This window comes from Mya arenaria, chromosome 14 (genome assembly GCF_026914265.1).
Source record: "Mya arenaria isolate MELC-2E11 chromosome 14, ASM2691426v1".
Classification (NCBI taxonomy): domain Eukaryota; kingdom Metazoa; phylum Mollusca; class Bivalvia; order Myida; family Myidae; genus Mya; species Mya arenaria.
Window position 1 is genome coordinate 3,422,951 of NC_069135.1, and position 24,663 is coordinate 3,447,613.

The 24,663-nt window shown below is 36.0% G+C and overlaps 1 protein-coding gene across 5 annotated transcripts in view; it reads right to left on the reverse strand.

Moving 5' to 3' along the window:
* Positions 1-17,521, reverse strand: part of LOC128217254 (endosome/lysosome-associated apoptosis and autophagy regulator family member 2-like) — a 31,014-nt gene extending 13,493 nt beyond the window's left edge. For all 5 annotated transcript variants that reach the window (XM_052924271.1, XM_052924270.1, XM_052924267.1 and 2 more), the window contains exons 1-14: positions 17,302-17,521; positions 15,867-15,993; positions 15,044-15,230; positions 10,534-10,684; positions 8,361-8,447; positions 7,234-7,336; positions 4,738-4,887; positions 4,331-4,416; positions 3,696-3,981; positions 3,300-3,394; positions 2,503-2,625; positions 1,794-1,858; positions 797-976; positions 297-518 (exon numbers count right to left, since the gene is read on the reverse strand). In XM_052924271.1, coding sequence (XP_052780231.1) covers positions 297-518; positions 797-976; positions 1,794-1,858; positions 2,503-2,625; positions 3,300-3,394; positions 3,696-3,981; positions 4,331-4,416; positions 4,738-4,887; positions 7,234-7,336; positions 8,361-8,447; positions 10,534-10,684; positions 15,044-15,230; positions 15,867-15,993; positions 17,302-17,373 — 1,934 coding nt within the window. In that variant the 5' untranslated portion in view covers positions 17,374-17,521. The remainder of the gene's footprint in view (positions 1-296; positions 519-796; positions 977-1,793; positions 1,859-2,502; positions 2,626-3,299; positions 3,395-3,695; positions 3,982-4,330; positions 4,417-4,737; positions 4,888-7,233; positions 7,337-8,360; positions 8,448-10,533; positions 10,685-15,043; positions 15,231-15,866; positions 15,994-17,301) is intronic.
* Positions 17,522-24,663: the final 7,142 nt, after the last annotated feature.

Below are 24,663 nucleotides of genomic sequence, written 5' to 3' on the forward strand. Positions count from 1 at the left end.
CACACAAAAAATAAACAATAAAGCCACGAAGTCCCTACAATGCTTTGTAGATGCTTTGAATGCAATTTAATAACATGCAAATAACACTTTTAGTACATAATACCTTAATTTGGTTAATGGATTTATGCTGTAAATTGTTTCAACATTTTTAATTCCATTTTTAAGGTTGTTATGTAATGAAACTTTTTGTGAGTTATAGAATCCATCGGATTTTATATTATGGCACACACACACACACTACAGAATGAATGCAATAAGTAAAGTATAACAAAGCATAAAACTTATAGTGATCATACGTGGCAGTGAGGTTCCTCAAGTCAAATGTGCGTCCAAGATCGTCAGTAAACACACCCGTGGAGATACAACTACGCCCCTTGAACACAGTGAGGCCTCTCCCACACGGCTTACATGACTCTACCCCATACGCATTGTGACTCGGGACAACCGTACGAGGGGGACAAGATACACATGACGTTGTGTTAACATCAATGTACTGCCCATCGGGGCAGGGTATACATCTGCAAAGTAAGTTTAATTTTATGAACATAACTTACTTTACAACAATGGTGCAACAAGGTACTACAAAACTATACTAGTCAGGAATTGGTGTGATGTTACGCGATTAAGAACATGGTATGGTGCTATGAGGAAAACAGAGTAGCGGAAGAAGTAAGGAATTAGAAAAGCTCAATGAATATAAAACATTACAAAAAAGGACATTAAAAAAAATATTAAGTAAGAAACACTGTACTATATAGCTTCTCTATACAGTCTCTCATCCCGTTGTCTCATTTACCCGTTCTGGCCTTTTCCCTTAGGACAAGTGTGACATATGCTTGCGCCACCGTTGATGGTGTTCGTGACCTCAAGGGAGGAGATCTTCATAGTGGAGTTGTTCAGGCTGTCTCTTAACATCCAGCCTGAGTTCTGGAACGCCACAGACAATGTGAACGATGTATTCTTCTTGAAATTATACCTGGAAAAATAAAATATTGAAAATCATAACAAGACATTTTATGATGCAGGAAAATGTGAAGTTATATTCATGTTTTGTTCTAAAAAAGTTTGCTTCAGCAAACTAAAGGATATATGTTTAATAAAAGGCAACACAAAACTGCATTTTGTTATTTCCACTACGGTAATAAAATAAGGAAGTGCATACACAATGCATGAAGGAAACCATCAACTAAGACCTTTTTACAAAAATAAGCTTTCAGCCCCTGACTAATACAATTTCTTATTCCACCTTGAGATTGCTTTTTTGAGCAAGCACCAGCCTCCCCCATTGTGTGGTCATAGCTGAGAAATAATCAATGATGGATATAAGAATTGGACCAACAGTGACCTTGAAGATTGGTCTATTCAACCATATTCCATAGTGAACACCACCTTCACCTTTGACCTACTTATCTCAAAATCAATAGGGGTCATCTTATAGTCACAAATAACTGGCATACCAGGAAATGAAGTTCATTGGTGTAAACGATCTTTAGTTATTGAGCAGAAAGCATTTTTCAACTTATGGTCACAAATCATTTTTCACCTAAAGGACACCGTGACCTTAACCTTTGACCAACTGTCAACAGGGTCTGACCAACCTGCATGGCAAGTATTAAGTCCCTTGGTCCAATTATGTAGTTATTGAGTGAAACAAGGTGTGACATACAGACATCACTGACAACTGACAGACAGAGCAAAAACAATATGTCTCCCAAAGAATGGAGGAGACAAAATGAGATTCTCTGACCATTACCATAAAATTACTTCAGCCAAGAAAATTTCTGTACACTCACACAAAGTTGGTTTCCTTTGTTTGATATTCCCAGGCTGAGATAACATCCTCTTTTCCACTGTCATCCTGCATCAAATATTGATCAATATTTCACACAACTGTGTTCAAGTTTCAAATGTTGATAAGGACACCATTGTTATATTTGAAATCTGAAATTGCTAGGAAACTTTCATGGACACATTCTAGATAATTTTTATGCAGTATTTCAAACAACATGCACAGCCATTATTTCAGCTGTACATGTTTTTTCTTTAATATATAAGTATATCATAAATTACTTCACCAGTTCAAGTTAACAATGAAGTTGTTAACAATGTTGTGTTTAGCAAAGTTCTGAACAACCAGCCCTATGTGTTATGTTTTCTGCATGTATAGCTCCAGGTACAAGTAAAGCACCTGTTTTGCAACATTTATCTTTAAACTTGTGCTTGTTAGCTCACTGATATTCACATAAACCACTTTCCTCCTGCTATTAAACATGTCATTCTATACGAGTATAATGTACAAATAAATGGGATGAATGGTTCACAAAAATGATTCTGCACTTACAGGTACTAGAAGGGTTTTGCAATCTCTATTATGTTAATTTAAATTAATTGTTTTTAATAATAATGCAACTATCTCATATTTATACAGAACTAAAATTTCATTACATGAAAAACAGTCATGGCCATACAATATTTTAACATGAACACGAGGAGCATACTTACAGAGAGGATGACAATCTGACAGAAACCCTCACACTGAGTCTCAAACGTCATCTTGAGTTGACCAACCGAGCTTGACTCTCCCTCCCCCATTACATGCTGGGTCCGGAAACCAGCCACCTTCACCTGTACAGGGAACCAGATACACATGTATAAGTGACAACATCTTGAGTTGACCAGCAGATTGACTTCCCCTCCCCCACAACGTGCTTGGTCCAGAAACCAGCCACCTTCACTGAACAGGCAACCAGATATACATACCTGCCACCTTCATATGTACATGTGCAAGTGCTCACATTTTGACATGACTCTTGACAACATGCTGGGTACGGAAACCCACAAACTTCACCTGTACAAGTAACCATACATACATTCAAGTGCGTACATCTTTGAGTTGAACTGCCGAGCATGACTAGTCATCTGCAATAACATGCTGTGTCTAGAAAACAGCCAATTTCACATGTACAGGGTCAAGTTGTGTGCGAAAGTGCAGGCCACCAACCAATAGCAAGTGTCAGCACATATATAGCTAGCAGTGCAATCAGCATCCTAATTCAAACATTTTGAGTGCTATATCATAAGCCCCTCCTCTCTCACTCTCTCTTTTACTTTTTTGCTTTGTTAAGTCATCCACATTCATGTAATCATCCATTTCAAAATAATTAAGTCTTATAATTACATTTTTTATGATTGTAATTAACAGATAAATGGAACTTGGTTGAAAGTGCTGATGACTGAATGATTAAAAGACCCATACAAGGTCATGTATCAGTTAGTTGGAGCACACAACCTGGATTTACCTGTAGAACAAGGTAGGCACTTTCCCCGCGAGCAAAGTGGGACTCTATGTGGTCTCCAAATGCCAGCCACTTGGTGTCATTACTACACTCCTTCTCTGAAAGGGAGGGAGATAACAAACGTAATAAAGACGAAATCTATGTTTGGCATATATTTAACATATTAAAGTTTGTCAATGAAGTTTTTCATATAGATATAAAATATAAGGTGTAAGCAGTAACAGCTATAACTTTCTAAGAAAATTATGTTTTACTAAAGATGAGCGTGAGACATGTACCTTTTTATAAACTTCCATATTGTACATACACAATTTAATAATTCCTATATCAACAGGTTATGTTAGTAGATATATACCAATGCTTTATTCCTATTTTAAATCACTCAAATGAAGCACAAACCTGTAAAAGGAATACAAGCTGTCCCTATGACATCTGGAATGGAATTCCAGCGCATGAAGGAGTAGCTATAATCGGGAGCAGTGTTAGTTCCACACGGTTTACATACAGTGCCGTCTGAGTAGAAATTAGGTGGGCAGTACGTGCACCTCTTGGTGGCAGGGTCAAGGGTCATGCCAGAGTTACATGCCATGCAGTCTATGGGCTCAGACTCAGGGGGTAGTGGAATGGAGCCCGACAGGTTTGGGTTACAGATCTGGGGCTGGATCCATGTGTACACATTGGCCGTCTGTGGGGACAGATTAATGAGTGGGTTTCTTACAAACCCGTAATGATGCAACTTTAAGCAAGGCTTTAATGATGTTGTTATCAATTTTTGCTAAACAGAGAAAATTTTCACATACATATTTCTTTACCCTTTTTAAATTAGTCCAAAGAAAGTCATATCCAGATAGAGCAAATCTAATCAAATATGAGAGTCTAATTTTTCAATAGCAATTATGATAACATGCTTCGCTGTGAAAAGGCCAAAAATAACACACAGATCATTCACACAAATTAGATAAGTTAGTAGAGACTTCATTCTGAGACTCAGTTACACCCACACTTTTATCACACATTGCTTAAAGCAGTCCTACCTTGCCATCTTCACACGGCTTCATAGAGTGGTAGTAGTCTTCTTCACTACAGGCTGGTCGGGTCTTGCACTCTGTAGACCCATACCCTAGAAAAGAAAACATAAGCAATATAGATAACCCTACTATTTTGAGAAGTTTTTTTTTTTTACAACTGTGACATACATTAAAGTCTTAAAAGGGACATAACTCCATATGAATGATGAAATTCTAATAATTTACAACTTGACTTCAGCTATTTTTCTTTAGCTTTGATTATAAAGATAGCTATAAACCAATTTGAATCCTACTCATTCCTGTCCCTTAGTGTGGTGGTAGATAAAAACATACTAAGTGTCTTAATCACATATATCAAAACGACTGCCCCCTTATTGTAGAAGGTGTTGAGGGGGCAGTGGAAGCACACTTACCAGCATACTGGGTGTCATGGTCACATCTTTCACAGACCTCTGCCCCCTTGCTGGAGTAGGTGTTGATGGGGCACTCGGAACAAAATTCTGAACCTTCGCTACTGTAGCTCCCAGCTGGGCACTTGGCACAGTCTGATGCATAGGCCACGTCTGATGGGCAGAACACAGATATAAAAAAACTTTATGATTTACACAAATTTCGGTGAAACAAATTACATTGATGTCATCAGCAATAGTTTGTTGTTCTTTTGGCTATGTCAATTTGACTTTTTGTCCATGGAAGCGATAAATATGCTCTTACAGAAGCAAACTTAATTTTTGAGGGCAAATTCATTACTTTTTTAATAAACATTATATATATAGTCTTCCAAATTTTAATATGCACCGTAGATCATCATGAAAATATGATCTGAAAGTGGAAAGTATTCAGGCTCCATGTTTACAAATAGTCCCAAGTTTGAGTCAGACAAGAACAATTTCAACTGACAAAAAATCATTTAAATTTCATTCTTTTAACAAAATCTGTGTAAATGATACATTTGTTGTAAACCTTCCATCCACTTAAAGCTGCATTCTCTCACATATACCATTTTCACAACTTCTTTATTTTTTGTCTTGGAAAGAGCAATTTTTGGCGTGAATATCTTCAAACCATTGATAAAAGGTTGCTGACAAAAGATCAGATTGCAGATTTTCATATTTCCGTACGAAAATTAATGTTTTATGGCATAAACCGTTACTAATGGTTTAAGAAAATTGCATAAAACATCAATTTTTGAACCTAAATATAAAAATCTGTGATCTAATTCTTTTGCTAGCAGTCTTATATAACTGGTTTCTTTGGATTTTCACAAAAAATGGCTCGTTCCAAGACAAACTAGAGCTATCACTGAAGGTGATTAATACCCCCGAACGCCGCCCTAATATGAAATTGCAGTCAACTTTTTGGAAAGCCAACCTATAAATGACAAGTTTACTTTATGGACTATCGTCAGATATTCATTTTTTGATTATGTTTTTAAAAGTTAGAAAAAAGGCTTTAAACAATATCAGTGATGCTAATACAGAGATGTTAATACTGATATATTTGATGTTCTAAAGCACAGAATATACAATTGCCTATAACAATCTATAAATGAGTTAAGTTACTTTTTTTCAAGTTATGCCCCGGACAAAAAAAAGTAACAAAGGGCAATCACTCTGTAATTGGCTGAAATAGAATTGCGGTTCCTGTACACTGCACTTCCTCTCATTACGATCTATCACTGTATGAAGTTTTATTAAATTCCATCTAATAGTTTTCAAGTTATGCTCCGGACAAGAAAAAGTAACAAAGGGCAGTAACTCTGTAATTAGCTGTAATAGAGTTGCAGTTCCTGTACTCTGCACTTCCTCTCATTATGATCTATCACTGTATGAAGCTTTATTAAATTCAATTCAATAAGTTTCAAGTAATGCTCCGGTCAAGAAAAAAGTAACAAAGGGCAATAACTCTGTAATTGGCTGAAATAGAATTGCGGTTCCTGTACACTGCACTTCCTCTCATTATGATCTATCACTGTATGAAGCTTTATTAAATTCAATCCAATAGTTTTCAAGTTATGCTCCGGACAAGAAAAAGTAACAAAGGGCAGTAACTCTGTAATTAGCTGAAATAGAATTGCACTTCCTGTACACTGCACTTCCTCTCACTATGATCTACCACTGTATGAAGTTTTATTAAATTAGTTATGCTCCAAACAAGAAAAAGTAACCAAAGGGCAGTAACTCTGTAATTAGTTGAAATAGAGTTACGGTTCTTGTGCACTGCACTTCCTCTCATTGTGCTTTACCATTGTATGAAGTTTCAATAAATTCCATCTAATAGTTTGCAAGTTAATGTCTGGAAAAAAAATTGACAGCAAAAAAAAAACAAATAAAGGGCAATAACTCAGTAATTAGCTAAAGTAGAGTTATGGTTCTTGAACAATGCACTTCCTCTCATCGTGCTTTACAAATGTATGAAGTTCCAATGAATTCCATCCAGTACTTTTCAAGTTATATTCCGAAAAAAAAGTAACAAAGGGTAATAACTCAGTAATAAGCAAGAATAGAGTTATGGTTTTTGTACACTGCACTTCCTCTCATTATTCTCTACCATTGTATGAAGTTTAATCCAATTCCTTCCAGTAGTTTTTAAGTTATGCTCCGGACAAGGTAAATTGCAATGGACCGACCGACAAACTGACAAACCAACAAACCCACCACAGGGTGACTCCAATATACACCCTTCAAACTTCGTTTGTCGGGCGTAAAATAATAAAAAAGTTGTAAAAATGGTATATCTGTGAGAGTGCAGCTTTAAAAAAAATCAGCAGTTTTCACCAAAAATGCTTTGCTGTAAAGAAAGCAATAAGTTGCAGTTTTAAGTCGAGTCTGAAGTCAGGCTTCAGACTGCATGTAAACATCGGCCCAGGTTTCACAATGGATTCATGTTCCTGGCTAGACTTTACTTACTTGTTACATGGACTTTCCTGAGCAGGATAGGGGAAGCTGATTCAGTCGTGTCATATCCAAACACTGACCAGGTGATAACATTGTAACCAGACTTAAGTTTAAGCTGAAAAAACACCAAGAAGATCACTAATAATTTAATAAAAATCATTTAAACATGATAAAATTGCAAATGATACAGTCATGTTGTGTTGAGGATATAGCTATTCTATTCCTATGTACACAGCAGTTTTTTCTAAATTAAGGTTGTTGCATTTTGTTTGGAAAAGACAAAGTGGTCGAGAATCAGATGTTGTCACAGACAATACAAAGAGTATGAGTTAAGGAGCCAGTCTGATATCCATAACTGTAAAATCAATAAACAGATATTAGAAACCCTTAACAAATAACAGTTGACAACTACCATTCAATAGATTCCAGTGGGTAAACTTGGTTTTAAAGACTACAATATAATAATTATGTTTCAAAACTTAATCATTTTTATTTAAAATTTGAGGTTCAATAGATTCCACCCGGTAAACTTGGTTTTAAAGACTACAATATAATATGTTTCAAAACTCTTTTTATTTAGATTTGAGGTTCAGTATTTAGCAAGCATAATACATACAACTTTTGCAACGTGTAGATTCAATAAGGAGTTGAGCAATTTTAGAAGAAGACAATTAACAATGTCTTTTGCTATGTGGCAATTGCTTATTTAACAAGAAAAATATTTGCATTATCGTAATCAGGAAGTGAATATAATTAACTATTTTTCACTATTTGATTTAAAGTCTTTCTTATTTGAAAATAAATGAACAAACAACCGCAAGACATTGTTGATTGGGTAGTCTGGAGCATTTTGACTAATATTAAATAATATTTATATTGTTTACTGACTTTTTGAAAACAATGCACATTGTTTTTTGAGCTAAAATCTTCTTTTGTAAAACTTGCTCAACTCCTCATTACACCATACAATGTTGTAAAGGATGTATGTTCTACTCTTTAACTTTTGAAAAACTTCTTCACCCATTTTTGCATTGTGGAAGGCCCCTTACAACCTTGTTTATTATGACAGTAGAACCCAGATTGATTCCATGCTGATATTCTAAGTCAGAGAAGAACAGCATAACAAGAAATACACTTACAGAGTCTGATTTCCAAGAGCCGCTCGTTTTGTCTGGCCACAGGGAGGATTCTTGGTCGTTAGCGGACTGACATTGATCGTTCTGTACCTGAAACACAGGGTTGGGCAGTGTTGACAGAATGACAATGTTCAACAATTAGATTGATGTACATAAACCTGCAAAAATGTGCTGATCAAAAAAGTACCGGGTATGTAAAATAAGATAAAGGCAAGAATCAGTTCTACAAGTGAAAGCTTTATTCTCTATAGGGAATATAATACATGGAGTAATTCCAAGTCCTTTTGGCACCAATCCAAAGATAGTCAGTTCATAGCACAGGGGTGATTGTAAAGTGTCTGTATTCACTAACATCTAACTTGTGAGTAAAACTTGTTATCTGTAACATTTACATTAATTTTAACAATCACTGGTTTAAAACAGGCAAATTCATTATTTAATTTTATGCAGGTGGGTGATAGAACTGGTCCACTAAGAATGAGGGGTGACCATACTGGTCCATTATGTAGGAGGGGTGACAGTACTGGTCCAGTATGTAGGAGGGTGACAGTACTGGTCCACTATATAGGAGGGGTGACAGTACTGTTCCATTATGTAGGAGGGTTGACTGTACTGGTCCAGTATGTAGGAGGGGTGACAGTACTGGTCAACTATGTAGGAGGGATGACAGTACTGGCCCACTATGTAGGAGGGTTGACAGTACTGGTCCATTATGTAGGAGGGGTGACAGTACTGGCCTACTATGTAGGAGGGGTGACCATACTGGTCCACTATGTAGGAGGGTTGACAGTACTGGTCCACTATATAGGAGGGGTGACAGTATTGGTCAACTATGTAGGAGGGATGAAAGTACTGGCCCACTATGTAGGAGGGTTGACAGTACTGGTCCATTATGTAGGAGGGGTGACAGTACTGGCCTACTATGTAGGAGGGGTGACCATACTGGTCCACTATGTAGGAGGGTTGACAGTACTGGTCCACTATATAGTAGGGGTGACAGTACTGGTCCATTATGTAAGAGGGGTGAGAGTACTGGCCCACTATGTAGGAGGGGTGACAGTACTGGTTCACTATATAGGAGTGGTGACAGAACTGGTCCATTATGTAGGATGGGTGACAGTACTGGTCCACTATTTAGGTGGGGTGACAGTACAAATCCATAACATCAGAGAGGTGACTGTTCTGGTCCATTTTGTAGGCGAGGTGCCAGTCCTGGTCCATACCCTAGAGGGGAGACAGGACTGGTCCATTATGTAGGCCGGGTGACAGTACAGGTCCATTATGGGGGGGGGGACAATACTGGTCCATAACATAGGTTGGATGACAGTACTGGTCCATTATATAGGAGGGGTGACAGTACAGGTCTATTCTGGGGAGGGGGGGGACAATACTGGTCCATCACATAGGTTGGGTGGTAATACTGATCCATTACATAGAAGGGGTGACAGTACTGATCCATTATGTAGGAGAGGTGACAGTTCTGGTCCATTACATAGCAGGGGTGACAGTTCTGGTCCATTACATAGCAGGGGTGACAGTTCTGGTCCATTACATAGCAGAGATGACAGTACAGATCCATTCTGTAGGAGGGTTGACAGTACAGATCCATTCTGTAGGAGGGTTGACAGTACAGTTCCATTATGTAGGAGGGTTGACAGTACAGATCCTATATGTAGGAGGGTTGACAGTACAGATCCATTATGCAGGAGGGTTGACAGTACAGATCCATTATGTATGAGGGTTGACAGTACAGATCCATTATGCAGGAGGGTTGACAGTACAGATCCATTATGTAGGAGGGTTGACAGTACAGATCCATTATGTAGGAGGGTTGACAGTACAGTTCCATTGTGTAGGAGGGTTGACAGTACAGATCCATTATGTAGGAGGGTTGACAGTACAGATCCCATTATGTAGGAGGGTTGACAGTACAGTTCCATTATGTAGGAGGGTTGACAGTACAGTTCCATTATGTAGGAGGGTTGACAGTACAGGTCCATTATGTAGGAGCGATGACAGTGCAGATCCATTATGTAGGAGGGTTGACAGTACAGTTCTTTAAGTAGGAGAGGTGACAACCTGTTAAGCTGACATGACTGCGCTAGACTAGTTTTCAGTGCACATTTTTTTGCAGCTGTTCAGAACTAAGACTGAACTTAGACTCTCTGATACTTACAGAGACATGAAACATGACAGTGTCGCCATAGTTATATTGGTATTCAAACTGTACAGTTCCTGGCTTCATCAGGCTGGCGGAGAACGTCAGTTTGGAAATACAGTCAGATGGCGTGACCGCTATGTATGTGCTCTTTGGTGTCCACTCAGATCTGAAATTACCATTTATGGCATGTAATTGAGACTAAAACAGACAAGATTGGATATATAATATAAATTTCAAAACAATAAATTTTATATATGTGCATAATTATAAAAAGTTGGCTTCAATTTCAGTTGATTTTCTGCTTACATGTGTCCAACAAATCAATAAGACATTGCTGCAATGTATTAAATGGCAGAAGGCCAAACAAGAAAATACATGTATATACATGTATAATAGAATGTAATATTTTTCCTCCTATTTGCTCATTGCCTCTCAAAATGAACACACGCTAGATTTTCACTATGAAATAGATTTGAATTAATACATATAAGCAGCAAATAACTTTCTTCACAAAGGAGTTAAAACAAAATAAGTTTGATAAATTAGTTCTGCTTTAAGAAACTCATGTATGTACAATTTAAAGCTTCACAAATCCCATTATGTTTTAAATCATTCTTAAGGCATCAATTTATTTCACATCATTTCAGGAAACATACTGGAAAGTCAATTACTGCTTTAGTTTTCACAACAATTTTACAATCCAATATTATTGATTTATTCTTGTATTACATCAGTCTGTTTTACAGAAAGGATTAAGGCAGCATTGAAAGATCATTAATTTGCACCAACTATGAACAGATGATTTTGTTTGGCTTGTATGATAACATATTGTAGCTTAGGTTACTTAGGATAAAATATTGCTAATAAAGTTTAATTTATAATTTTATTATTGATACATACAAGTAAAAAAGAAAATAAATAAACAAAACAAGAGATACTCTACTGGCATGGCTCTTGTGGTCATTTTCAATCCAGAGCATGTACTTATGAGTAATAAGCAACAAATATATAGTTCATTTTTTTGTGTTTGGGTTAGCTGAAAACGCTGCACGTTCAACATCTGAGGACAGAAAGTGTTGTAAGCAGATTAGTTGCATGAACTATTTTAATAAGTGCCACAACAAGCTCCAAAACAAATATCAAAGGTATGGACCTTGTGGTTTGAAACAAGAAGTTTTTAAAAATATTTCTTAAATAAGTCTCTAGAGATCTTGTGACCCCTGGGGCAGTGCCAGTTTTGACCAAAAAGGCATAATTTGAACAACCATGCTAATGAACCACTAAATTAAGTCTTGTTCAAAATAGCAAGGATCTGCATGGCTGTTTCAGACAAAAGGTTTTTAACATTTCCCAATTCAATCGAAGCACAAAAGACATTTTTGCTTAATCGGAATGAACCTATCTTACACTCTCGGCCATGGAAGTGGAAGATACTTATAATCTAGCATGGTCAATTTTTTGGTTCCTATCTTACACTCTCGGCCATGGAAGATACTTATAATCTAGCATGGTCAATTTTTTGGTTCCTATCTTACACTCTCGGCCATGGAAGATACTTATAATCTAGCATGGTCAATTTTTTGGTTCTACCTACCTGCAGTCGGGGATATGATGCTAGATGACAAGTCTTGCACATGTTGTATCATACTCCCATATGAGAGTAGACCAAAATTCAGTGAATTATTAGAATTAGAAAATTCTAAATTAGATCTAGATAAGTCCAAGTACATAATTTCCCACAAAATTTCAATATACCTTTCAATTTTATTTCCATATAGGATTTAAAATACATCAGGAATAAAACAATATAATTAAAACACAAAATAACTAAATCATAACAGAAAAAGTAACCTTCAAAACAAATATAAAAGAACAAAGGGAGGTAATAAAAATTAGTTGTGCAATACATCTAGCAATTTCATCTTGTTTATACAACTATAACGTGTTCCAGCAATGCTACAAAATTACAAGACCGATTTTTGCAACCTGTTTTAAAAAAAGATGGCACACATGACACAATACACTACTGGTCTGTTTAACTTCAATGACAAATATGTGGGACCATGTGACATTCTCTTTCATTTTTTTCAGAAAACATTTTTTTCTCTTTTTTTTTTGGTACTATATTATTTTTCTATTATATTTGCTTCTTTAGTTTTCTGCATAGACTTTTGTCAGTCATTCTAATTGCAACTGAGTGCTTTGACATTTTTTGTTATCTAAGGTATTTTCAGTTTAATTATCTCAGATCATAAACCTTACTCTAAGACAATTGTCTCAAAACTCAATCTTATTGTACATTTTACTTTTTGACAATGGTCATATTTGATTGACACTTCCTTTAAATTCATTGGTAGATGAAGCATTATCACGTCTACTCTTTATATAGTCCACATATTTTTATTTATATATGGACAAACTTTGAATATTTGCTAGGAACTTTGTACTTCTTTTACTTAGGAAATATAATTGAACTTAAATGTGGAATAAATAAAAACATGGGGCCCAAGAGGGCCTATGTTCAACTGGCATGGCTCTTGTGGTCATTTTCAATCCAGAGCATGTACATATGAGTAATAGGCAACAAATATATAGTTCACTCTTTGTGTTTGGGTTAGCTGAAACCGCTGCACGTTCAACATCTGACTCTGAGGACAGAAAGTGTTGTAAGCAGATTAGTTCCATGAACTATATTAATATGTGCCAAGTAAAGGTAATCTGAGGGTAAAAATATTTGCTTTGAAAACTGTACTCATGGTAAATTTCATTGCTGTAGCTTTAAAAATTAAAAAGTAAGTCAAAAGGGGTGGGGCCAGCTTTTGCCGCAGGGGCATAATTTCAACTGTTTTGCTTGAGTCATCATATGATGCTCAACAACAAATATCAAAGGTATGGGCCTTATGTTTTGAAACAAGAAGATTTTGAAAATATTTCTTAAATAAGTTTCTAGGAAATGTGACCCAGGGGCAGTGCCAATTTTGACCCAGGGGCATAATTTGAACAACCATGGTAGTGGACCACTAAATTAAGCCTTGCTCAAAATAGCAAGGACCTGCGTAGCTGTTTCAGACAAAAAGGTTTTTAACATTTCCCAATTTAAGTACACTAAACATGTGAACCTGGGGGCATGGCCAGTAATGACTCCAGGGTCATAATTTGAACAAACATTCACAAGCAATTGTGACTTTCCATGTAAACTTGGCTAAAAATAGACTTCCAGCATGTAGACTTGGCTAAAAATAGACTTAGTTAAAAATAGCATTTTTTTATACTTTCAAGACCCATAATCTAGGCATGCATGGGCGGATCTGGCTGGTTTTCAAAAGGAACCGAGAGTAAAAGAATATCTAAATACTGTACAAGTTTCATCATGATACAATCAAAACTGAAGACTGTATGGTGTTCACAAGCAATTGTTTACAGACACACGGCACACATACTACATACACATTACAATCAACTTTGGCCAGTAGAGCTAAAAACTACCATTTATATCTTAATTGGACTTGAGTTGTTAATCAAATTGAAAGATTAAACTTAATCTGAACTAAAATGGTGACTCGCAGTTGTGCCTGCTAATTCCCCAAATTAATGGTAAACTAGACATGCCCCTTAGACAGTGTGACTTGGACTAGATGACCCTCTCCTATACCATTTCACAAAGAGGGAGAAAATCAGGTATTTTTTTCAGAATCTATTGGAAATGTTTCAGGGTTTTGATGATTTCAGTCCCATGTGCTCTTAAACCTACAAATGATTATTAAATCAATGCAGAGTTTAGCCCCAAGATGTGTGCGTAATAAAGAGAAACCTACAACTAACAATCTGTCAGTGACATTTGTAAAGCCAGCAGGCAATTTCTGTAGGACAGTTGCCATAGAAACATCTGCAATTTATATGTTAAATAGGATAGGTGTAGAATAACAATTTCAAGGAAGATTAACCAATTTACAATATTGTACTGTGATGAAGTGGGATATATTAATGCAAGAACAAAAACAAGTTTTAGAACAACAAGGCCCATGAGTCTACCAAGCATATCGAGTTGAATAATTAGGTGCATGTACATTAGTAACACAATTCCTTATTGGTCACCAGAATGTGAATACTATTAGCAAGTAATTATATAAAACTAAATGCTCAGATATTAAATGATGATGCACATAATTTTATGTTTGCATGACAAAAGCTTATTCATACATGATCACATATCTCTATACCTAAAATATGTTACATTTATATGACTATCATTTATTTCCTTTGGACTTTAGCTAGCATGTATATGGTTTTGCACTATTATATAAAACCATTGATGCCTATGTTCAAATGAACTGCTTTATGACTGGGATATAAAATTCATCTATGTAATTTTACATTCATTTTAATGAAATGCAAAATTCAGGAGATGAGATACAGCTGGGATTGCCAAAAAATAAACATGACAGAACTCTAAAAATACATCTGAGCAGTGACATACCATGAATCAGGCAATTAAAACAGTATAACGACTTATTATTAGACTCACGAGGAACAGTTAGAGGGGGCATCAGACTCGTATGCAGCAATAGATTCTGTAGAAGCCGAGAAGCCATTGGGAAGTGTGTCCCAGTCGTCAAAGTGAGCGGCACTACCCCGGGAGTATGTCCCTGCTGGACAGTGCTTGCACTGCTGACTGGCAATGTCAAGATAGGTACCCTTCTCGCACGTAAATGCTACAAAGAGAAGGTACACTATAAGCCCTGAAGTGATCTGCTGGTTTTATTTTAAACACAATAATTAACCATCTTACTGATGGCATATAGTGTGTAGAACTTGATTACAACTATTTTATATTTTAAATTTGTTTCCAAAGAGTTTCAAAACATAAACCATATAATATATTAAAAAAATATCTTCATTTTGATATTTCAAAACAAAGATTGATCTTGCCGTCGGTAGTTGATATAATGTGTGTAGAATATCAAATGTAATGTATACTGTAATTAACTGGTTATAAGACACACTTTTTCCCCCCAGATTTCAATCTAAAAAAATGCCTGCATCTTACAAACAGTAACAAGCTTTTGTCATTTTTTCTGGAGTTGATTTCAGGTCGAATTTGGCTTTTCATTGAAATGAATGAGGAAAAACTGGTTGTTTAGGTCTTTAAGAAAGGTAAGAAAAAAAAACATTACATAGAGTAAAAAAAAATTCTCGAGCACTTCCTGATTTTTCCCTGCGTCTTAAAACCCCATATTGTCTTATAACCAGTCATTTACATTAAGAAAAAATATATTGATATTTGGCCAAAATGAATAAATTCTCTAACAAATGCTAATATCTCACATTCTAAATGAATTTTAACTCACAGCATTTTGTTCCTTTTCTAGGTACGGTGATATCATCCTTTCTGGGTTGGCAGCCATCTTTAGGAACTGACACGACCCATCTGTCCCCGTTTACATCACATTGTGTGTATTTATAAACATAGTCACTCTGAAAAAATAATAAACAAAAAGTGGATTTTTTCAGCAGGAGGTTGTAGGTATAAATTCTCTGGCCATGTCATATAAAGAAGAGTATGAAAATAGTACCAGTAGCTTCCTTGACTTATGCCAAGCTTTGAGTGCCATGGAGCAAATGCCACCACTTTGGTTTTATTGGCACAAACAAGGGACATAACTCCATATTTTTTTAAGCCAGAGCAATGGTCCTTACTGCATATGTGGGTATTGTCTCTTAATAACAGGTGTTTTAAGTTTCATTCAAATATCCTGAGCAGTTTCTTAGAGTAGTATAGGGTTAGTCTAAATTAATAGACGTGTTATACGGGATTCTTCCAATCCCTAACATCTAAACGGGTTTGTGCAAAAACCGGGGGTGTTTGAAAAATATTGAAATTGTAGTATTTAGTGAAGTATTTTATGGTTGAAATTGATCATAAAGGTTTATATTCATGTAAGTGAAAAGTTATTTTGCACAAAACAAGCATTCAACACATTATTTACCTTTTCCAATAAAACGAAAGTTGACTGACACAGACAACAATTATGCCAAGCGGAACAACTCGACCCAATCGTAATAACTCAACCACCTCCGACAAGCTTCGAGACAGACCTTGTAAATACAATCGTAACAACTCGGCCATGGCCGAAATGTTCTGATTGTTTTAAAATTGTGCCCTGAAGCCTTGCAGGTGCCCTTTATGTATATATCGTTATGTTTTGACAGAATGAAATGAAGAAAACCTGTCAAACTCATTATTATTCGTTGGATATTTTTTTTTATTTTTTTTTACAGATCTAATATAAAATAACATAATGTAGTAATATTTCTTGCTTTTATGATATTTTATAGACCCACTATGCTTTAACCCGCAATCCCGATCAGAATAACTACCCACTTTTGGTACTAAACAATTTGTAGGTTGAAGGATTTGCCATATCAAAAATCGTAAAAAAACCTGTCAATGTACAATTATTTGGACTAAGTATAGGGTATGTTGGGATTTTTTTTAAATAGCCAAGTTTTGAATGAATATCTTTGTCATTGTAATTATGTCTTGGTATATTGACACAACCATTCTATGGCGGAAACCAAAGTAAATGTATCCCTTTAGCAGAAGAAAAACACACAGTCAGAAACACTCCACTGCCACTGTCAAAAAATAATATGGTCGTTCCAAAAACCAGTGGAGGTTGGGCAAAATGCAAGTTTATTGTTACCCTTTATTACCAAGGTTTAATAATTTTGCACTATAGGAAGGCAGATGAGCTGCTTATAAAAATAATAATTGAGACGTACCTTGTCACAATCCTCTGGAATTGCCAAATTGAAAATTGACAACAGTGCCAAGACGAAAAGTGAAACTTTCATAGTGTACTTGGTTCCCGAGTTCGATAATTCTAGTGGATGGCTTAAACAGTTTTAATTAATTGGCATGACATGTGTATCAGACGCTAAATATGTTGCTTTAATGTCAACATCACCAGGAAATCAATATTCCTTTATTTTGCAAATAATTTATCGGGCTTGTGAAAATAGCAAATATACAACTAGTCAAACCGTCCAAATATAAATCGGTCGTTAATGTACCTTGTCCGGACTACGCGCCCATATTAGGAAAAAAAATACAGAATAGAACAGAACAGAAAATTAATTTAAGCATAAACAGCTCATCGTCACATAACACATATCTAAAATAGAAATATAGAATTTACATACACAATCAATCAAACCATAAATAGTTACAATATATATATATATGTATATATATAACGCGTTATGATTGAGTTTTGTATTATAGACAGATTTTTTAGAACACACACAAAAAACAAAAGAAAAAAAGGAAAGCATCAACCAAGTTACACACATTTCAGTGTGCATGATGGTTGATATGAAAGTGGGAATGTTAAATATATTATTTAACCAATAAACCTTGGAAAATGCGGAAAGAGATAGAATGAGACATGAACATAGTTCTAAGCAATATTGCCATTTATAAAGGAACCTAATACAAATAGATCAGAGATAAATCGTTTGTGATAAAACAGCAACAGAAAAACAAACAAAAAGCATGTAGAAGGGAAATACAAAGACATAATACAACTCGTCTTGTTTAATATAGATCTATACATTGTACCACACTATAGTTATGACTAGCTTGATAAACTATCGGAGTACATTTAAGACAATGAACATTCAATTGACATAATAGTATTCAAACTGTTGTTGTTGTTTTTATTTTAAAAAAGTGGTATCTTTTTAAAGAAAACAATACACTGTCGTTTATTTCGGTTGTTTTATGCAATTGTAAGTGCTATTCATAAACTTGAAATGGTTAAGTAAAACTTAACTGAATTCCAAATGGTTTGAATAGCTTTCATTAAGCGGTGTATTTCCAGTATCCAGTTAGATTTTCTTTTTGATTTACCAAACACAGTGTGTGTATACCACGTGATAAATTGCGTCAAAAGTGCAATACTTCATTCAGTTGTTAAATGTATTTAAATTCAAGCATGAAGTTATTTTCATATATAATTAAAACACAGCCAATCTAATTAGATCAAGAATCTGTGAAAAAAGCATGTGATCATACTTTGATGCAGATGAGCCACGCCTTCTGAGGGATGTCTTGTCTACGCTGTCAATGTGATATGGGATGTTTTGTTCACCCTTCTAAAAAGATGTGGGATCTTTTGTCCACTTAGTCAAAAATGGCTTGGGATGTTACAGTGTATGTCACACTCCTCTCATAGGCATATCTTCAAACATTAACAAACCAGAGTGTTCCTGCTTCATGCTAGTGGGGCATAATGTTTCTCTACCAATCATTCTCGTTCACCAGAGTGATGATACTATGCGTAGATTTATCACGATCGAACCTCTGATGAATAAGAATGTTGCCAATCTGTCAATCCAAGTTTCTTGTCTACTCTCCATAAAACAAAGTCTTGGGACATCAATCAAGACGAGATGCTCAACACATTTCTGAAGGGCCTCACGTACTTTGTTTGCATCGATATTTTAAAACTTTGTTGAAAAGGTGTTATATAACTGTTGTTTTTTTAGCAAATAGCTACTGGCATAACATCCTTTGAAGAAAAATTCTGTTAATCAAAGCCTAAAATATATTGATTTCCCATTGCATTACGGACATTTTTTAGCAATGTTAAAGTATTTTCTGTGACATAATTCAAAAAATATTAGCAATAAAAGTTTTAAATACGGTAACCATAGTTTGAACTATTAATGAGGTTTTAACACCGATATAAACATTTCCTTCGCATTTCACATGTTTTGTTTTCGATGTATGGCTCCATAATCATGAACAATTTCCTTTAAAAATATCCTATCACAGGAGAACTCTTCCCAGCAAACAAGAACATGAACTTCTTCATTTCTTCATTACATCCTATATACGATCGTATTTAGTGAAAAGCCTCCCATTTGTACTGATATATGTTAAATCTATATTAATTAAGCTTTTCATGTTAATTGAATGTATGTTTAACTTTTTGCTATATCATCATTAAAAATAATTTAACTTAACATTAACCAAGGGGGAGGACGTAATTTGATTTCTGGCAAACATTAAGTGAGAAAAATGTTTCATGGCAAACAAAATGGCGTATTTTTATTGACAAGTGCCGATTCTGGGACCATTTTTTTGCCTGGTAAGTTGACCTTTTTTATAATTTTGAAAAATGAATGCACCCAGTGTGTGGGGAAAAGCATATTCTTCAATCGACATCTTAGTTTGGTATCACAACTTTAAAGATAAAAAAGTTATTGAATAGATTGTGGCTCTGGAGGCAATGTTTACAAATATATATATATATGTTGAATTTATCCTCATTTTTTCTTATTTTCTCAGCAAATATTGCATATCTCTGCATGTTGTAACCGTACTTTTATATATATATTCCTATCTTCCAAATGTCATGGTTATTACTCGATTGTACACGTTTCCTGGCCGATTTTTTGTACATTAACCCCCTATTTTGTTTAGTGCAAGCACATTAGCCCCATTTTGGTGACAACGCAAACAACCTTCTGCATCATTTCAGAGTCCCCAACTGTTCATGATGTGCTGTAAATTTATCGGGTCAAAGGTCAAGGTCACAGTGATCTTTTATGGTAAAATAATTTTAAAGCTTGACCTTGAATGGTAAAAGGTTGTCCGTGTGATAACTCGACAGTGCCTGTACCCATGGCCCTCAAACTTGACTTGGAGGTTGGGCCTGACCAGTAGATGACCCCTATAGTTTTTGGGGGTCATCGGGCCAAAGGTCAAGGTCACAGTGACCTTGAATGGTTAAAGATTGTCCGAGTGATAACTCGACAATGCCTGCAACAATGGCCCTCAAACTTGACTTGGAGGTTGGGCCTAACCAGTAAATGGCCCCTATTGATTTTAGGGGTCATTGGGCCAAAGGTCAAGGTCACAGTGACCTTGAATGATAAAAGGTTGTCAGAATGATAACTCAACAATGGCTGCAACCATGGCCCTCATACTTGACTTGGAGGTTAGGCCGGACAAGTAGATGACCCCTATTGATTTAAGGGGTAAAAGGTCAAGGTCACAGTGACCTTGAAAGAAACTGGACAATTCCTGGACCTATGGTCATCAAACTTGACATGAAGGTTGGGCCTGACCAGTAGATTGACTTTGGGGTTCATCGGGCCAAGATCAAGGTCACAGTAACCTTTAACACAAACAAGAGGGCCAAATGGCCCTGAATCGCTCACCTGTCATATATTGCACATTCTTCCATTATATACAAATATTGAAAACCTAAGCCTATGAAGACGGGGCGTGGCCAATTTTGACCCCAGGGCTAAAGTTTGAACAATCTCAAGTGGTCCGATAAACAATTCTTCATACCAAATATCTAAGGCCTTCGCCTTTTGGTTTGGGAGAAGAAGATTTTTTAAGTTTTCATCATATACATATATAAGGAAACCCATAACCGCCCGGGTGGGGCCATTTTTTTACCCCAGGGCCAAAGATTGAACAATATTGGTACAAGTCAACTAGATGATATATCATGCCAAATATCTAAGCTCTTGTCACTACTTGATTTTACGTGTGTATCTATATATGTATATTTGTTATTAATTGTTGTATGTGGCCCATATTGAAAATTGGTATGTGTACTAAATATGTTATCCAGTTTAAATTAAGACGTTACATGTCTTTGTGAGTTCGGAGAAGATTAGAGAGAAAACCCATCAGCCCCGGGGTGTGGCCAATTTTGATCCCAGGGCCATAATTTGAACAAACTTTGTAGAGTTCCACTAGACGATGAATCATGCCAAATATCTAAGCTCTAGTCCAAGTAAGTTCAGAGGAGAAAATTTTTGAAGTTTTAACTATAAACATTTAGAGAATACCCTAACCCCCTGGGGCGGGGCCAATTTTGACCCCAAGGCCATAATTTGAACAAACTTTGTAGAGGTCCACTAGACGATGAATCATGCCAAATATCTAAGCTCTAAGCAACATAAGTTCAGAGGAGATTTTTGATTTTTTTTACTATAAACATATAGAAAAACCCATGACCACCCAGGGGCGGGGCCAATTTTGACCCCAGGGCCATAATTTGAACAATCTTTGTAGAGGTCCACTAGACGATGAATCATGCCAAATATCTAAGCTCTAGTCCAAGTAAGTTAAGAGGAGAAGATTTTTGAAGTTTTAACTATAAACATATCAAGTATACCCATGACCCCCCGTGGTGGGGCCAATTTTCACCCCAAGGCCATAATTTGAACAATCTTTGTAGAGGTCCACTAGAAGATGAATCATGCCAAATATCTAAGCTCTAGTCCAAGTAAGTTAAGAGGAGAAGATTTTTGAAGTTTTAACTATAAACATATAGAGTATACCCATGACCCCCCGGGATGGGGCCAATTTTAATCCCAAGGCCATAATTTGAACAATCTTTGTAGAGGTCCACTAGACGATGAATCATGCCAAATATCTAAGCTCTAAGCAACATAAGTTCAGAGGAGATTTTTGATTTTTTTTTACTATAAACATATAGAGAAAACCCAAGACCACCCAGGGGCGGGGCCAATTTTGACCCCAAGGCCATAATTTGAACAATCTTTGTAAAGGTCCACTAGACGATGAATCATGCCAAATATCTAAGCTCTAGTCCAAGTAAGTTCAGAGGAGATGATTTTTGAAGTTTTAACTATAAACATATAGAGAATACCCATGACCCCCGGGGCGGGGCCAATTTTGACCCCAGGGCCATAATTTGAACAAACTTTGTAGAGGTCCACTAGACGATGAATCATGCCAAATATCTAAGCTCTAGTCCAAGTAAGTTAAGAGGAGAAGATTTTTGAAGTTTTAACTATAAACATATCAAGTATACCCATGACCCCCCGGGGCGGGGCCAATTTTGACCCCAAGGCCATAATTTGAACAATCTTTGTAGAGGTCCACTAGACGATGAATCATGCCAAATATCTAAGCTCTAGTCCAAGTAAGTTCAAAGGAGAAGATTTTTGAAGTTTTCACTATAAACATATAGAGAATACCCATGACCCCCCGGGGCGGGGCCAATTTTGATCCCAAGGCCATAATTTGAACAATCTTTGTAAAGGTCCACTAGACGATGAATCATGCCAAATATCTAAGCTCTAGTCCAATTAATTTCAGAGGAGAAGATTTTTGAAGTTTTAACTATAAACATATAAAGAATACCCATGACCCCCTGGGGCGGGGCCAATTTTGACCCCAGGGCCATAATTTGAACAAACTTTGTAAAGGTTCACTAGACGATGAATCATGACAAATATCTAAGCTCTAGGCCAAGTAAGTTCAGAGGAGAAGATTTTTTAAGTTTTCACTATAAACATATAGAGAAAACCCATGACCCCCCGGGGTGGGGCCAATTTTGACCCAAGGGCCATAATTTGAACAATCTTGGTAGAGGACCATTTGGTGATCCTACCTACCATATATCAACGGCCTAAGCCTTGTGGTTTGGGAGAAGAAGATTTTTTAAAGTTTTTCCTTTTGGTTGCCATGGCAACCAGAGTTCTGCGTGGAATTGAATTCTTTGAACAACTTTGATAGAAGACCACCCACGGAACATCCCTATGAAGTTTTATTAATATTGGCCCAGCGGTTAAGGAGGAGATGTCTTTTAAGTATATTGTTGACGGACGACGCAGGCCGCACGACAGACGCCGGACAAAAGGCGATCACAAAAGCTCACCTTGTCATAAAGTGACAGGTGAGCTAAAAAGTTAGACTTGGAGTTGCGTCTGACCTGTAGATGACCCCTTATAATTTTAGGGATCATTGGGTCAAAGGTCAAAGTGACCTTGAGGAAAAAATCTTGTCTGTGTGATAACTTGTCAATGCCTGCACCCATGGCACTCCAAACTTGATATTTAGGTTTTTGGTGACCAGCTGATGACTCTGATGGATTTTGAGGTCATAGAGTCAAAGGTCATGGTCATAACACACTATCCTCACACTTTGAATGGTCATAATCTTAAAACTGCCTCAGCGGCATCCAATGACAGTGACAAATCAGCTGTCATTTCGGTCCATGCATATCGAGGGCTGAACGCAATAGTGTCGTAACTCCATTTTTTTCACAAAATGATGTTTTTGCATTTTTTATATACTTTAACAGTTTTCCATCTGTCATAAAAATATTTTTGAAAAATATTGATTTTTAAGTACTTAAAATGAAAATTTGTCCAAAAGTCGTATCCTAATTTGACTATTTTCATTTATGCAACACTGTCGTAACTTGAGTTACATACAGTGTTGCACTGAAAACTATGCCAAGTTCGATTTAAAAAAATATGCAACACTGTAGTAACTCAATGAATTTCAATAAAACGATGTCATAATAATGATGCCATAGTGCTGTGATTTCACTTTTCTCAGAAAAGAAAACAGCAACAGTAAACATATACATGTACATGTTAAAAATTATGAAATCCAAATAATTTTGAAGATTTATTTGCGCCACATCTGAAGATTACAGTAATTAGGTGTTTTTATTTGTTCTTTTTTTTAAATACTTATGAAATATTCCTTACCCTGAGTTATGTATTGTAACTTGTGCTTGAAGAAGTTAAATGATTACCTTAATATTTGATATTCTGAGGCGATATAAGTTATTGCAGTAGCATCTTAAGTGCATTAATTAAGTCTTATCCTAATAAAACTGACTTTTTCCATAACTTACTTATCAAACTTATAGGATATTTATGGTAGAATTTTGATAAATAAATGAGTCTTACTTACTTCTATACCGTACTAGTTAAAATAGCTTGCATTTTTAATGTGATATTGAAAATCTAATATTTGGGAAAAATAAAGACTTAAGGTCAAATATTGTGATTTGGATAAGAATTTTTGCTCCCTGAAGTTGATAAGTCAAAATGGTTGGGAATCAAATAATGCTGATTCAAATACAGTTCTTGTCAGTTTTTTGTAATCAATCTTTAGATTTCACATCATGTTCCAAGCAAAAGCTACTAGGCATCAAGGAAGCAAAGTGTTTTGTGAGGGAGACAATGTGTAGCAAATAAGTGCGCATTAGTAACATCCTATACAAATCAACCAACAAACTGGAATGAGGAAACGATGGATGTGATTTTATTTAAGGGTGACAAACTTATAGC